Source organism: Tachysurus vachellii, chromosome 19, assembly GCF_030014155.1.
Source record: "Tachysurus vachellii isolate PV-2020 chromosome 19, HZAU_Pvac_v1, whole genome shotgun sequence".
Classification (NCBI taxonomy): Eukaryota; Metazoa; Chordata; class Actinopteri; order Siluriformes; family Bagridae; genus Tachysurus; species Tachysurus vachellii.
The window spans coordinates 9081670-9097029 of NC_083478.1; the positions used below are offsets into that span (position 1 = coordinate 9081670).

General features: G+C 37.9%; 2 protein-coding genes across 4 annotated transcripts; one reads left to right on the forward strand and one right to left on the reverse strand.

The window, feature by feature from the left end:
* Positions 1-398: 398 nt before the first annotated feature.
* Positions 399-3541, reverse strand: LOC132862036 (large ribosomal subunit protein eL22-like). The gene is made up of 4 exons (XM_060893857.1): positions 3471-3541; positions 2870-2980; positions 689-813; positions 399-586 (listed from the first exon to the last, which is right to left on the reverse strand). The coding sequence occupies exons 1-4, from the start codon at positions 3522-3524 to the stop codon at positions 442-444; spliced, it is 435 nt and encodes a 144-aa protein (XP_060749840.1). The 5' UTR covers positions 3525-3541; the 3' UTR covers positions 399-441.
* Positions 3542-4539: 998 nt separating this feature from the next.
* On the forward strand, positions 4540-15246 carry rnf207b (ring finger protein 207b). 3 transcript variants are annotated; one of them, XM_060893852.1, is made up of 17 exons: positions 4540-4775; positions 6138-6270; positions 7213-7357; positions 7462-7543; positions 7623-7698; positions 7788-7913; positions 8919-8965; positions 9654-9726; positions 9821-9889; positions 10169-10237; positions 10312-10430; positions 10796-10964; positions 11062-11247; positions 11336-11387; positions 11466-11583; positions 11671-11766; positions 13454-15246. In XM_060893852.1, exons 1-17 carry the CDS (start codon positions 4585-4587, stop codon positions 13602-13604), a joined length of 1902 nt encoding a protein of 633 aa, XP_060749835.1. In that variant the 5' UTR covers positions 4540-4584; the 3' UTR covers positions 13605-15246. The 3 variants fall into 3 exon arrangements, with proteins under 3 accessions (XP_060749835.1, XP_060749836.1, XP_060749837.1); XM_060893853.1 differs by having other exon boundaries at positions 11674-11766; XM_060893854.1 differs by lacking the exon at positions 4540-4775 and adding an exon at positions 5517-5704 and having other exon boundaries at positions 13454-15244.
* Positions 15247-15360: the final 114 nt, after the last annotated feature.

The window sequence follows — 15360 nt, forward strand, 5'->3', positions numbered from 1 at the left end:
CATCTGTCAGGAAGATGTTACTGTTATTAGTGCTGATACTGGAGCCTCTTTTCACCAAATAAACATCCTTTCACAAAAATGCACCGGCAATGATTACACATTATTTTTTTGCCTTTGGTTATAATGAATGAATTACAATGAATTAGCCGTTACTACTGAAGAGTTACTGTCAGAACTGCTGTTGTAGAAAATTCAACACCTTCCAATTCTATTTAAGAGATCAACTGTGCTGTGAAAAAAAAAAAAGCTGAATTGACCTTAATCTGACAAGATGTGACACTATTGCCTCATGATCATCATCTCAAGTGTGTTTTTGAGCCATTCTGGGCAAACCAGTGTGTGCAGTTTAATTACTGATGGGCAAGTGAATACAAAAAAAAAAAATGAAAAGCTGAAAATGATTGTTAAATGTATTTATTTAAACGTACAAAAGAAAACAGTTTAATCTTCATCCTCTTCGTCCTCCTCATCTTGGTTGATCTGGAAGTAGCGAAGTTCATAGCTTTCCTTCGTATTAGCCACAACACGTAGCCAGTCTCTAAGGTTGTTCTTCTTCAAGTACTTCTTCGTAAGATACTTCAGGTACCTGAAGATAGCACAAAATTATGATGCAGTGATGAATGAAATTACGGTGATGTAATCATATCCAGACAGATAAATCAGTGAAGTAAAAACTGACTTGACAAACCTTTTGGAAAAGGGAACCTCAGAAGAAACTGTGATCTTGCTTTTGCTTCTCTCAATAGTTATGACTCCTCCGCCGAGGTTTCCGGCTTTGCCGTTCACTTTGATGCGCTCCTGAAGGAACTGCTCCTGTGAGAGTACACAAAACAAGAAGCTTGAAACTTTAAGCAGAAGAAAATCCAGAAAGGCAAATTGGGTGATCATGGTGAGCCCAAGCCAACGCTTTGTGGTGCTGGACTTTTAAATCTATTGGATAGAAACACCTGGATTTCTATTCAAGATACATAAGATAATAGTGTCCAACTAAAAAAGTGGCGTTCTCTGAGCCGCCAATGAAAGCGACGTAATTAAGGTGAAGCGTTTAGACTTGTTTCCTATAGACACTGTTCAGTCTTACCCACTTTAGAATGATTTCAATATTTCCTGCATATTTCTTACAGTATTCGACTGCTCTTTACGTTTAACACTTTTGGTATTTATTACAGAACATCACACTTCACTTTTATCCATGTATGTAGAGAAAGAAGTTAGCACCTGCACCTAGTTTATTTGGAACTGCACACTTTCCTGTGGTAGAAAAGTTACAGTAAATTATAAGAACAAGCTCATTAGTACAATCATCTAACTCGAATCAGCCTGTTTTATGGCTCTTGCACCTAATAACGTGCATATGTTCAATTATTGTATGCAAACAGGGCTGAGGATGTTTCTAATGCTAATGTTACTGTACACGTAATATTATTATTTAAGATCCATCATACACGTTCAGGAGTCAGGAGTGTTGTTTGACAAGAGTGTCAGCAAGAATCAAAGGAAAGGTGTACAATTCAGTAAGAGAGCAGCTCTGCTGTATGGGTTAGAGACTGTAGCAGTGAGGAAAAGACATGAGGCAGAGATGGAGGTAGCAGAGATGAGGATTTTGAGGTTCTCTTTAGGAGTGATGAGGATGGACAGGATCAGTAACGAGCACATTAGAGGGACAGCTCGGGTTGGCTGTTTTGAGGACAAGGACAGAGAGGATAGATTAAGATGGTTTGGACATGTACAGAGGAAGGAGATGTTTAAATCGTTAGACGGATGTTGGAGATGGAGCTGCCAGGTAAGAGGTCATGCGGAAGGCCAAAGAGTAGATTATATGGATGTGTTAAATGAGGACATGAAGTTAACTGGTGCCAAGGATAGATTTAGGTGGAAACAGATGATTCGCTGTGGTGACCGGTAACGGGAAAAGCCAAAAATAGAAGTAGTAGTTCTGTGATCAATAGTGAGTGCTATATCTTCAACTCAGCTAAATTAAATTGCTGGCTTGTCCGTGGTTAAATCATACTACAGCCTCCTCTGTCTCTCATTAAAGCAGACCCTACAGTACTGTAAATGCTTTGGCTATGTAAATACGCTTTTTTGTAGACATGTTATACCACTACCTCTGCTACCACCTGACTTGTTCTAGAAAAGAAAAAGAAAAGAAAACATCACACACTTCACTATAACCAAATAAAAGAACAATCTACACTATATGGCCAAAGGTTTGTGGACACCTGACCATCACACCCATACATGGTTTTTCTCCACAAAGTTGGAAGCACACAGTGTCCCTGCACTGGAGCTAAGAGGCTCAAACCTATTCCAGCGTGATAATGTCTCTGTGCACAAAGCGAGCTCCATGAAGACATGATTTGCCAAGGCTGGAGTGGAAGATATCACATGAACTTCACTGAACACTGGGAATGAACTAGAACACTGACAGCACCCCAGAGGGAATTAATTTGAATTGTTATGGTTGAATCTGGATGTTCAAAAAGCACATAAGGGTGGGACAGTATTATGTTTGCAGAAATCTGGGCTAAAACGTGTATTTTATCTTAGTTACCGTGGAACTCATCGTGGTATATCAGTATTTAGTCATCATGTTCTTATAATAAGCTCATTACGCTTATTATGAAAACATGACAACTAAATACTGATATTTAAGGCAAAAGTCATTCTCAACAGTCTCTTTCTAATAAAGAATAATTAGGGAAACCTTTTTGTTTCTTTTTTTTTTGGTACAAGAACGTAAGCAGAATTCTTGTGTGTATTTAAATAGGAGATTAGTAACATGAGCAAGGTAAACTGTGCCATTTTAGACTAGGATATAATAGTTAAAACCCTGATACACACAAAAAAAACAAGAACCCAGGCTTACAAAGTTGGCTGCATCCATGATGCCATCCTCTACAGGGTGAGTACAGTCCAGAGTGAACTTCAGCAATTGCTTCTTTTTCTTGCCACCTTTGCTTGGCACGACTTGCCTCCTCTAAATAAAGAAAGAAAGAGTGTGTGTGTGTGTGTGTGTGTGTGTGTGTGTGAGAGAGAGAGAGAGAGAGAGAATATAAATAAAAGTCCTGCTGTCACTAGATGCAGCTAACACAGGTCTATAAAGTCTCTGAATAAAATATTCTTCTATATTCTCCAAAGGGTCTCCAATTTCAATTATTTTCACAGGGCACAATCACAATTGATTCTTATTATCAACTCTGATTTAAATAAATAAGTAAACAGTTTATTAGCACCATCTGAACAGACTTAGCTCTTAGCTACATAGCTTGTGTTTAGCGGTTAGCTTAGCTTCACTCACTACGAGCTAACAAACTATCAAATAAAAGCAAAGCTGCCTTTAGAAATTGTCTTTTTGGTTTATAATACGATAGAGACATGTCCGACAAAGCAGCCGATACTAATACGACAGCACAAAACGAAGATAAGACGTTAGACATAAGACCAAATCCGACCATATGATCACTCACCAGTGGAGCCATGGCGAGAAAGTTGTACCGAGAGGAAGAACAACAACTGCGCATGCGTACTGTAGTCTCTACCTAATCGAAACCAGACTTATTCGATACATCGATATATCAGTGTTTGACATTTTGGGAGCAAAAGTTTGCACCCCATCCATGAAAGAAGTTGTGTGTGTGCCATGCAAAAAAATTTACAACAATCCAACCGGCTTGGTCTCTGCTCGGTGTGGCTTCTTCTTGATTGGTATAAAAACCTGCACCCACACCAGCCCTTTGTGGATAAGATTGGACACCCTTGGGTTAAGGTGGACTACTGATTGGAAGGTCATGAGTTTGAATCCCAGGTCCACCAAGTTGCCACTGTTGGGCCCCTGAGCAAGGCCCTTAACCCTCAATTGCTCAGTTGTATAAATTGAAAGAAATTGTAAGTCACTCTGGATAAGGGTGTCTGGTAAATGTAATCACTGCATAGTTCGTTGCACCAGATTTAAAGAGCCAATATAATAAAATACATACTATTTTTGTCAGTCACTGATAAATAAAGGATATCTAACTAACCACCCCCTCATCCAGTTGCTGTGCTGTGTGGATCCCAGGTTCGCCTGACGTCAAGGCCAGCCCTCTATCTAGGCAGGCTGACAAACACTCTGCATGGCTTTCATTCCAGCCGCAGACAGCAGCTAGGACACCAGCAAGGTGAATGAATGTCTCTGCCTTGGTTTTATTTATTATGTGCCAGTTTTCATGTGACATTTTGCCTGCCATGTTCAGTAGGTTTCTATTTGTTTGTTACTACAGTCTTAGAATAAATGATTCTATTTAACACACTAAAGGGTTCTTTGGTTTGTCCATCTAGGGGAACCCTGTAAATTCTAGCTTATAAAAAAGTTCATCCTTTTAGAGAATTCCAGGTAGAAATCAAAATGTAGAATTGTTAACATCCAAAGAACCCTTGAGTAGTTTCTAAGAGTGTGTCTTAGTTTATTAAAAGAATTCCTGGGTCAAGAACCAGTGAAATTCTTTTCTAATATAATGAGTCTTGGCACTCTTTTAATATATCAGTTCCTCAGTTCTTTCCTGAAGTTCTCTGAAAAGACGAAGAACCTGCCTGCCTTTACAAATGTCTGGAGGAATCTTCTCTCCTTTGGATAAACTTTTTGACCCAGACAGTGCAAACTGCCATCCGCTGGTGTGTCACTTGTGCCGTGAGCAATATGAGCATCCGTGCCTACTGGACTGTTACCACACTTTCTGTGCCAGCTGCCTGCGCGGTAGAGCCGTGGACAGCCGGCTTACATGCCCCCTCTGTGGGTAAGAACCTGCTAATGCAACTGCAAACAAAAGAGCCCTAACACTCTGATTGGTGGAAAATTGTTGCTATTTATTTGATGGTTTGTTTGTTCGTTTGTTTGTTATTACAAATTCTGCACAAATATGACAACAGTTCCAGCTAAAAGGTTTATATTCATTTGCTTTTAAAACAATGATACATTGTGTAGTTATATTATACGTTTATTATACGTTTATTATACGTTTATATGTGTTTATACGTTTATATGGATTATACGTTTTCTGTGATGTTTGGTGTAGTTGTGTGTGTTGTTACTTATTCTTACAAGCTACTATAACGTTAAAATTTTTAACTTAAGAATTTTTAAATTATTCAAGGACATAACATTATACATAATTATTAACTAAAAAAGGGCAAAATTTTTGCATGTCACTGATTATTATCCTATAATATAACAGCCCACTGGTAGTCAGTGTTAAAAATCTTGTGCTGCAATAATAATGATGATAATAATGTAAGGATGTAAATAGCAGGAATGAGAAATTAGCTCAGTTCAGTTTTAATGTGTAGCTTGTTGCATTTTGAATAAACAGGCATCATGTTCACAGCTCAGAATGACACGCATTCATTCAGTTCACCAATGCCAGGGCATACCAGAGGCAGCAATCAACAGCTGCAATATAAATCCTGCCCTTGTTTTAGCCTGGATATAAATTCACATGGCATACTCCAGTAAGGCCACTGTGGCGCGTCAGGCAAACCCTGGGCATGTACCCTTATCTTGTGCTGTGTATGAATAGAAACAGCTTCACTTTTCCAGTCCTGTCCTTTCTCTTTGTGTGGAAGAGCAAGTCATGCGACAGCTAACTTCTAGAATATTTATGGATATCAAATATAAGAAAATACGCCATAAAAGAGGAAACCGTCATGGTTAAATTAACATGTTTATGTAAGTATTGGTTAAAATGTGCTTGCACCTGGATACTAGATAGATTGCAGCAGAAATACGAAGTGCACTGATTTATATTTAGAACACCAATATTCAATGTTAGTTATGTATATAAAAAAGTATAAGCATGTTTGTTTATGAATGTTATCACCAACCTTGACTAACAATTGGAAATCCTGGTTTTCACTGCAGCATGTGCTCTTGACTATTTTTTCATAACTATCTTTACAAATACTGTTTTATCCAGGTATTCAGAACAACGCTATTTCTAGCCTCGTTACTATGATGACAAGGGAAAGGGCAAAGGGGGATACTGCAAATAGCAGATTATTAACAACAATAATAATAAAGAAGAACAAAAAAGTCTCTCACGTTCTAAAATGGAACAAAAACGGCACGTGAGATGTGCTTTCCTTTCCCTTGTGACTTGCAGGCACCAGTCTATTGTGAAAGGGGTGTGTGCGTTGCCTCAAGAGGACCGACTGCTGAAGTTCTTGGTGGATAATTCTGCAGACAGCGAGGAAGTCGTGCAGTGTGCCAACTGTGACTGGGAGTGCAAGAAACAGGTCTTCTACCGTACACGAATTAAGATTCATATTAATACGTTGGCTTTAAACTGATTTAAAATTGCATGAGTAAAAAAAAAGTAGTTTACTCAATGTAAGATTTTGGGTACTTAGGGATTTGAAGCCCTCATATGAAAATACTCATGTGAAAGAACATTTCCTTAATGCTGATTGGTAGACATATACTGTTATTTAATATATGCTGCTATATAATTAGATATACTGACTGTCAGTGCAGATCATTATTCAGGGTTGTTTCACTATGTGCAAGTCAGTAGCACAACAGCATTTAATTGCATGTTGTACTGTGTATGGTTGTGTATGTTACAAAATTTGAGTTTGAACATTCAGTGCTCATTCCCCAACGACACAACTTGTGTGTGTGTGTGTGTTTAACTTGATCTGTGTTTTATATTCGGTTTCATCTATGAGCTCTTGTTCTAACAAGCTAATGAGTTTGATAATGAATTTATATGGGTGATTAGCACACTGCAAAAAAGTCAAGTAAAGTAAAAATAGTTTAAATATAGTCTATATACTATATTGTTTCTTATTTTAAGATAATTAAGCCAAATGTAAGAACATTAGCCATATTTCAGGAATATTATTACTGACTTCAAGCTTGCAGTTTTCTTCCTCTATTGGCAAATAATTTTGCTTCTTTCTAGAAAAAAAAATGCTTAAAATGAACAAAATTATCTGTTCATATAACAAGACCATTTTAATAAATAGCTAGAAATAAATACAAATGGCTTGCATTAGGTTCAATATCCTAATTTGAATATATTTGCGGTACCTCCACTTGCTAAGACTTTTTTTGCAGTGCAGCAACTCAGGAAAACTTGTATTAACCAGCAAAGAGTTTTTTTCCTTTTCCACAAAGCAGTCTTACAATTAGCATTAATACAAATCCATCCTTCTAATTAATGTGTATATTGCCAGGATGTGGATGCAATGTATTATTGCAACACTTGCAACCAGCCCCTTTGTGGAAACTGCAGAGAAGCCACCCACAAGGCCAAGATGTTCTCACGCCATGAAATTGTCTCTCTGGCAAAGCGCACCAAAGAAGCCCACAAAAAGTGTGGTACGCATTGTGCGCTAACAAATCTCAAAAACATGCTGGTGAAATTGTTTGTGTTGAAATCACTACCAATTGCATAACTACTGAGACTCTCTGTTTGTATATAGCCCTCCATGAGGAACTATACATCATGTTCTCTACAGAGAAGAAGTCTATGCTTTGCATCAACTGTTTCCGAGACATGCCAGTGTAAGTGCAACTTCCCCTCAGTTACAAAAGTCTGATAAATATTTTAATATTTGATTTTTTTTTTTTTTTGGTTTTTCAGGGAGAGCAGAGCGCACTGCATTGATATTGAGACAGCCTATATGCAAGGCTGTGAAAAACTGGACCAAGCCGTTTTAGTAAGGAGCCTGAAATTTGACTTCATAAGTAGTATTCAGGTATTGGAAGGTGACGCCTACTGTAGACAAACCATCATCTGTTGTTTAAGGCTGTGAAAGAACTCCAGACATCAGCACGAGAAGCCATTGTTCTCCTGAAAGCTATGATTGGAGAAGTCAGGGCGAACGTGGACGAGGAGGAGAGTGCAATTTGTACCCTTTTTAACAGCATGCAGGTAATACATGGTTAAATTTTACACAAATGTTAATTGGTAATAATGTTTCACTCTAATTTGCAAGTGCCTAAATTCTGCTTGATGTATATTAGGGCTAAATATCATGAGCACACATTAAGTAACAGACCAAATATGTAACAAAAGCAGAAACAAGACCAAACACGTGGAATCAACTTAAAAGATGAGAGCAGAACACGATTTAAGACACAATCACATGAAAACACACTAAACTAAACTAAACAATATTTAAGAATAAACCATAAATAAAATAATCAGCCTGTGAATATCAGCATTACCTAATATATATTCTTACACTAAACAAAAAGTCCACAACTGGCCATATTAACTAATGCTGTGGTGAGATTGAATGACAGGTACAGAAGACATTTACAGAATGCATTGCTCATGGAAGGAGTCTCTGTTAAGAACTATGGAGGAACTAGGAGTCAATGTTAGAACTATGTACTAATAGTCAGTAAATCTTCACCTTCAGACATTTTCATTTGCATTTTAATGCTAGCTGCATTTTGTTGGATTGTTTTTTTTATTAACTTTTAGATAGCTTAATGATGTTCATAGCTCGATTTACACAACATTAGTGGAAAAAAAACATTTTTTAATCAGTTGCTCTGGTAAAGGTTCAAGAAAACACATCGGTATGTGCTGGCAAGAAAATAATCAACTGTCAACAGTACAATTAATTGTTTTTTATTCTTTATCTCTTTTGTGTGGATGTTCTTACAGTCCTAGTTTAAATAACCATTAGTTTATGCTAGTGTATTTTTGTGCATGTTGAACATTTAATACGGTTAACATGTCTTAATGAACTTCTGGTTCATTAGAGCTTATGTTAGTTTTTTTTATGTTATATACCGAATGCAGTGAATACTGTTAGTTTATATAAGTTGTTGATAAAGCACACTATTTTAGCCATTAAAATCATAGGGTTGCTACCATTTGGTGTTGTAAATTTTATAAATACTAATCTGCTACTCTGCCTTGCAGGAAAAACTAGCAGAGAGAAAGAAGATTCTACTTAAAGCAGCTCAGAGGTTAGTGTCTTATAACCTCATGTTATATAATATATCTAAATGTAATTGTTCTGTGGGACACATCGTGCCTCTGTCAGCTATATAAAGCACAATAAAATCCACCGAGGGCTTTGAGGCAGTAGCAAGATATTATGGATCTTATTACATGATCTAAAAATAGTTCAGTGATATCGCTGTAAATCCACCTCTTCTATTTATAAGAAATATAGTACTTTGTTTTATGTTTCTACATTTCTGTATCTTGTGTAGCTTGAAATTTGGTACAGTTTTAAGTTATTTTTTTATTGTACCACAGCAATTTGTTTCAATTGCTTTACAAACATGCAATGACACAAAAAAATGGTGCTTGTTATGTTACCTCTAGATTCTCCTCTAGTCTGAAACGTTAATGATCGACCCTGGCCAAGGCATGCCTTTCCAAAATGCTAAATAAACCTCACCGTTTTAAAAAATGTGTTACTTTTTTTTTTTTAATCCATTATGTGGTGCATCCTCTATTCATGCCTTAGTAAATGATCTGTTGCTATAGAAACTATAATGTATTAGAACGATTGCATTAATATAAGCTGTGTGACTTGCAGTCAGAAATACTGTCTGATTTATGCTATTATAGAAAGTTAATCAGCATCTAGTGATGAATCAGAATGAAGAATTTCAAGTTATAAATGAATAATGAATCATTTTGCAGCCAGCATGAGGAGAAGGAACGGGCTTTTAAAGAGCAGCTGTCACACCTGGCTGCACTGCTGCCAACTCTCCAGGTCAAGAGCTTTTCCTGCTTTCTCTCTGCCTGTCTATCTGTCTGTCTGTCTGATTAAGTCTATCTGAGACAGTAAAATCCTGTTTCCTCTGCAGGTCCATCTGGTTACATGCTCTGCTTTCCTTAGTTCAGCAAACAAGTTTGAGTTTCTAGACATGGGTTATGTAAGTAGACTTTTTCCTCCTTCTTCCTCAGGAAACTCACATTGTAAAAACTGTGGAAGAATGAAAAGGTACAGAAAGTATATATTATTTTGTAGGCATTAACGTGATATAATTGTAGACACATTTTACCTGTAACACATATGTGCTACTTAAACATTTAAAAAAAAGCAGTCGATTTTATTGTGTACAACTCAATGTGTATGAAAGGTTACAAAGTTAAGGTTCAGGTTCAGGCAGCTTGCTCATCTTTTGATATGTGATTTTCCCCGTGTCACCTAGCAACTAATGGAGAGGCTGAAGAAGATTGTAAAGCTGCCACACAGACTCAGACCATCACAGAGCAGTAAGGTAAAAGCAGGCTGCACATTTAGCATATAGTTTTTACTGTCATCACCTTTCTCATAGAATGTATTTTTACACAGATCAACACGGAGTATCGTTCGGAATTTGCCCGCTGTCTGGAGCCCCTGTTACTTCTGGGTCAGCGACGCTCAGTGTCCTCGGCAGGCAGCGTCTCAGGACTGGGCAACAGTGGTGGACTGTTAGTGTCTCTGTAATTTGTAGAGCAGATGTTATCTTTTTTGTCTATTTTTTTGTAGTCCATGTCCCCTTTAGCCTTTGAGCTTTTTATTCCAAACTTTTCCCCTGACAGAACACATTAGGTTCATTAGGTCAATTTTGTATAGACTGATCTATCCAGTTCAGACATACAGTATGTTGTTCAGACATATGTGCTAACAACTAATCAGAACTCAGTAAATAAATTGAGAATGTACAGAAGTGATTTCCACCGCTGTAAAATAAATAAGAGAAATATCAGATATCCTGCTGTGCTTCAGACATCTTGAGCTTGGTAAAGATACTGAAAAATGCTAAGCCAACGTTTCCACTTTTTTCTTCCTGCAGGCTGCCATCGGTGACCTGTCACTCCCAAACAGGCGGACATATGACTCTAGACTCCTCAGTGGTTCGAAAGCCCACTTCTCACCGCTACATCAGCACTAAGGTCCTCCTGGCTGAGGGTGGAGAAAGTCCATTCATGGACCACTGCCGAAATTACGAGAACAGCTACAAGGTGCACATGGGATCCTAATAGGCTAGTGATATGTCTTGTAACCTCATCTTTGTACTGTTGCTCAGGAAGCATAAATTTTCCTCATCTTTCTGAGTAGAACTTGCAGACAGAAATCCAGAAGCTTAAAGACCATGTGCAGGAGACTCACAGAGACCTGACTAAACATCATTCCCTCATAAAGACAGACACCATGAGCGAAATCCTGGATAGGTCTCTGGAGATGGACAGAGAGATATCATCAGAATACAAATCTGTCGAGATAATGAGGGCCATGTTTGAAGAGGTAATTGTCAAAAATGCTGAATGCATCATTTGTCCTTTTGGTGGATTAGCTTCAAGAAAATTCAAAAATTATGCTGTTTCCCTTTTAGATCTGGGAAGAGACATTCCAAAGGGTGGCAAACGAGCAAGAAATTTATGAAGGTAAATCACTATCTAGTAATATATATTCAAATTTCTAGTGTCTACTGGATGGTCTGACTCCTTTATTTTTATTCCAAGCACAACTTCATGACTTAGTTCAGCTAAAGCAAGAAAATACCTACCTGACGACTATTGCTCGGCAAATAGGTCCATATATACGATCCATAGCGAAGGTGAAGGAACGCCTAGAACCCAGGTGAGTGCTTTTTCTGTCACATCTTTCCCTTCAAATCCGCTGCCGTCCATATAATCTGTCATGCAACTTCCCTCATGTACTTTTAAGCAGGCTCAAGGAGCCAAAGGAGCTTAAAGATGACTGCACTGAGACCATGCTGAAACTTTATGAGGACAGCAGCATGGCAGCTGATACTCAGCGCAGGCAAGCTCTCATCATGTATAAACAATTTTTTCTGTGAAAATATGATTTCTGTCTATGTATGAAAAATTGAGAAAAGTTATACATTTGCCCTATTAATTTTTTAAGAGGACATTAAGAGTTTAATTGGACAGATTAGCTCGTCTGTCCAAAAAAAATAATTTTTGTCTGTCCAAAAAAAATAATTGTCCCTGTTCTCCGGCATGGAGGATGGTAGTGCTATCTCCCTTGTCAATTAGAACAACAGTAATTGTGACTGTCTGGGAGTCATGTATGCAAAACAGGCATTTACATTTACATTTAAGTCATTTGGCAGATGCCCTTACACAGAGGGACATACAAAAGTGCTTTGAAGACTCTATCAATGAATACATCACCACTGGTTCACTAGGTTACAGTCTTAGGATCCCATCAACCTAAAACAAACAGGGAAAATAAGCACTAGTTCAAGTGTTTCAGGAAGTGGTAGGTCTTCACCCGTCGTTTGAGGATGTGACTCAGCCGAACTGCTAGGGGAAGATTATTCCACCACCTCTGTGCCAGAACAGAAAACAGTCTTGTTGTATACCTACCCCTTACCCTGAGAGATGGTGGGACCAGTCGAGCAATGCTAGTAGATTGGAGGCCTTTGTAGGAAAGCATCCTTCTGTTGTTGTGGGGAAAAAACTAGGTCGCCTTAGCAGTGTGCAAGGAAAAGGACAGTTTGTGCATGGTTACCCCAAGGTTGCGAGTAGAAGCCAAAGGGAAGTTCAGAAGGTTGTGTAGGGCTTGCAACATCCTGACCTGGGGATGAATAACCTCTGATGAGAAGCAGTTCAGTTTGAGTTCAGGATTGAGTTTCAGCAACTGAGCCTTCATCCATGATGATATGTCTGCCAGACATGCTGAGATAACAGCAGAACCCAAGAGAGTGAGTAAAGAGGGAGAAGCCCCAAGTACTGAGGCTTGTGGGACATCAGTGGAGAGTCTGCATGGAGCAGATGTCGATCCCCTCCATGTTACCTGATATGAACGACCTACCAGGTAGGAAGCAAACCATTTCCACGCTGCTCCTCGAATTCCTAGACTCATGTGGTTGACTACCAAATGCTGCTGAAAGGTCGAGGAGGATGATGACATAACAGCTTGGCTGATTTAGCAGAATGTAGTTTCTCAGAGACAGCTAAAAGGGCAGTCTCTGTGGAATGTGCCACCTTGAAGCCAAATTGGTTGGGAACTTGGGGGTTGTTCTGCAAGAGATAAACAGGCAGTTGATTATAAACAAAGCGTTCAGGAATTTCAGAAAGAAATGTGAGAAGTGATGCCAGTCTGGCTAGTTAACACTTTCCTCCAAGTGATGCATTATGTACACTGTATGGCCAAAGGTTTGTGGGCACCTACCCATCACACACAAGTGCTCTGCTGAAAATCCCATTCCAGATTTAATCCCCCTTTGCTGTCATAACCTACACTTTTTTGGAATGGCATTCAAGTTTGACGATTTTGGAGCATGGCTATGCTTCACAGTCCTCTTACCAAGAACCAAGTATCTGCATGATGAACATGTAAGAAAGAATATTCGATTTCTATGGACTCTAATCACGTAAGAGTACAAGTAGTCAATTTTAGTCATATATTGAAAAACCTCTGCTGCTATTGTATTTTTGTGAAATAATGAATAGCTGTTGTTTTATGTGATTTATCTCAACAGCAATGAACTCACATGTGCACATGAAGACTTCTGCAATCTGAATCTATCTGACGACTCCAGTCTCAAAAGCAAGGACCTGTACAGGCTGAACAAGCAGAAATGTACCACAGACACGAGCCACTGCATCCCTGTTAAACCACAACTCAGCTGATTAAGCAGCCTGACAAATCCCTTGACTATTTGTAGTACTTGCAAAAACAAGTCAATAGATAATGCATTGCTGAGGTTTAAGGTGCAACTGATCTGCTTTGGCTTGTACTAATTAAAGCAAAATCAAAAACCAAGTCGATATTCATACACAGTGTTTATATTAAGTGTTTATTTTAGAGGTTTGTAGTAATTTGTATGCTAAATAATCATACAGTTCACTTTCCTTCCCATTTTTCGTACTGTAATACTTATATACTGCAACTTGCCATCCTGCTATACATGAATGAAACCTTGATGATAGACAATGAATAGAAACTGTTTTAGTGGATATTCGTCAATTAGTGCAACAAAACCTGCAGCCATCCTTCCAGTCATCCACCGAAATCAGTTCATATTGAAAATGGATGTAAAGATGAGTAAATGGTTCTGGATATGGCTCAAAAACAAATGCAATATCGGTCTAGTTTAATTGTAAGAAATAAACATAGTAGAAAATATTGACATGGTGATCTAATAAAAAACAGAAAGAGGAATTGACCAAAATATATGCAATGCATAGAAGTTGTAGAAAATCACATACTCCTCCATGTGTGCTTGTACTAATAGGGTTTTCTTGCTGATAGACTTTGAGTATCCAGGGTGCCAATAAATATGTTACAATCTGTTACAGTTGGCCATTTCAGGCAGAATCCAATTAGCAAATAGACACTTCCGCCCACTCAACTTATGGTTGAATTTTGCTCACGGCACCAAGTTTGCCATTAAAGTGGCACATAATATTTAGGAAAGGGGTTTATTACAGATTGTCAGCATTCTGCAATGAGATCTGCATGTGCCCAAACCTGCCTGAACAGAAAACAACAAAACAACGTTTAGAAATATCAAAATGTTTCAAAAGAACATTACAAATTTCTCTCTGTCTCTCCTCACATCAACATGATACCAAATTGAGACCCATAATCCCTGAATAATAATAATAATGTGTGGTCTTGGAGGAGAACATCTTTAATATAATCCATTCACAGCACTGCTCTAAGATTTAAAAAACTGGAGCGCTTTTTTTTTTTTGTATTTTTTTCAACCAGATTTTACACTTGATGCTTTGTTGGTCAACGCTGCCGGTTGGCAATTTTAGTTTAGACGCTACAATTGTCTACATGCAGGAAAGTAGGAAAGTTTCCAATAGAAAAGTTTACTTACTTTCTTCCTATTCTAGGAAAAACATGTAAAGCAATTAATACGATAGTGTGTATGTAAACCTTTCTGGTATCTACATCTTAACTAAAACAGAAAAGCTGCAGCTTTTTTCCCTTGCAAGTGCTTGGTGGTTAGCATACAACCCCACATATACGTGCACTCTGGTTCCCATGGCAACAGGCATAAATATCGTTTGACTGACCTGCGCAGGACAGCAAGCAGTTTTCTTTTACTCTATCGTTATCATTGCACATATCTGTATCTGTAGGTTTGTTTATTTTATTTGGTATTTTATTATAATTCTATTTTAACATTTTTCTCTCCATTTTTCCTTTCTTTTAGACCAATAAAGTACATTTTCACTCGCTTATTTCATTAACTGATCTTAACTATACTTTTATAGTGTGTCAATTTTGACAAATACTAATGGATTTAATTCATTATTTTCAGGCAACTGAATGAAAAAAAAAAAAAGATTAGGTGAAAGGGGCTCTAGATTCATGTACAGATTGAAGTGTCGATTTGTACTGGGCAAAAATGACTGTTCTATTTGTAGATTT

Excerpts from the sequence above, each read along its gene's own strand:
- rnf207b (XM_060893852.1), top strand. The coding sequence starts at position 4,585 with ATGTCTGGAGGAATCTTCTCTCCTTTGGATAAACTTTTTGACCCAGAC. Across the intron at positions 7,699-7,787 it reads AACTGGACCAAGCCGTTTTA|GCTGTGAAAGAACTCCAGAC; the intron begins GTAAGGAGCCTG and ends CTGTTGTTTAAG. Across the intron at positions 11,388-11,465 it reads CGAGCAAGAAATTTATGAAG|CACAACTTCATGACTTAGTT; the intron begins GTAAATCACTAT and ends TTTTATTCCAAG.
- LOC132862036 (XM_060893857.1), bottom strand. The coding sequence starts at position 3,524 with ATGCGCAGTTGTTGTTCTTCCTCTCGGTACAACTTTCTCGCCATGGCT. Across the intron at positions 2,981-3,470 it reads TTCTCGCCATGGCTCCACTG|AGGAGGCAAGTCGTGCCAAG; the intron begins GTGAGTGATCAT and ends TTCTTTATTTAG. Across the intron at positions 587-688 it reads GAGGTTCCCTTTTCCAAAAG|GTACCTGAAGTATCTTACGA; the intron begins GTTTGTCAAGTC and ends TGCTATCTTCAG.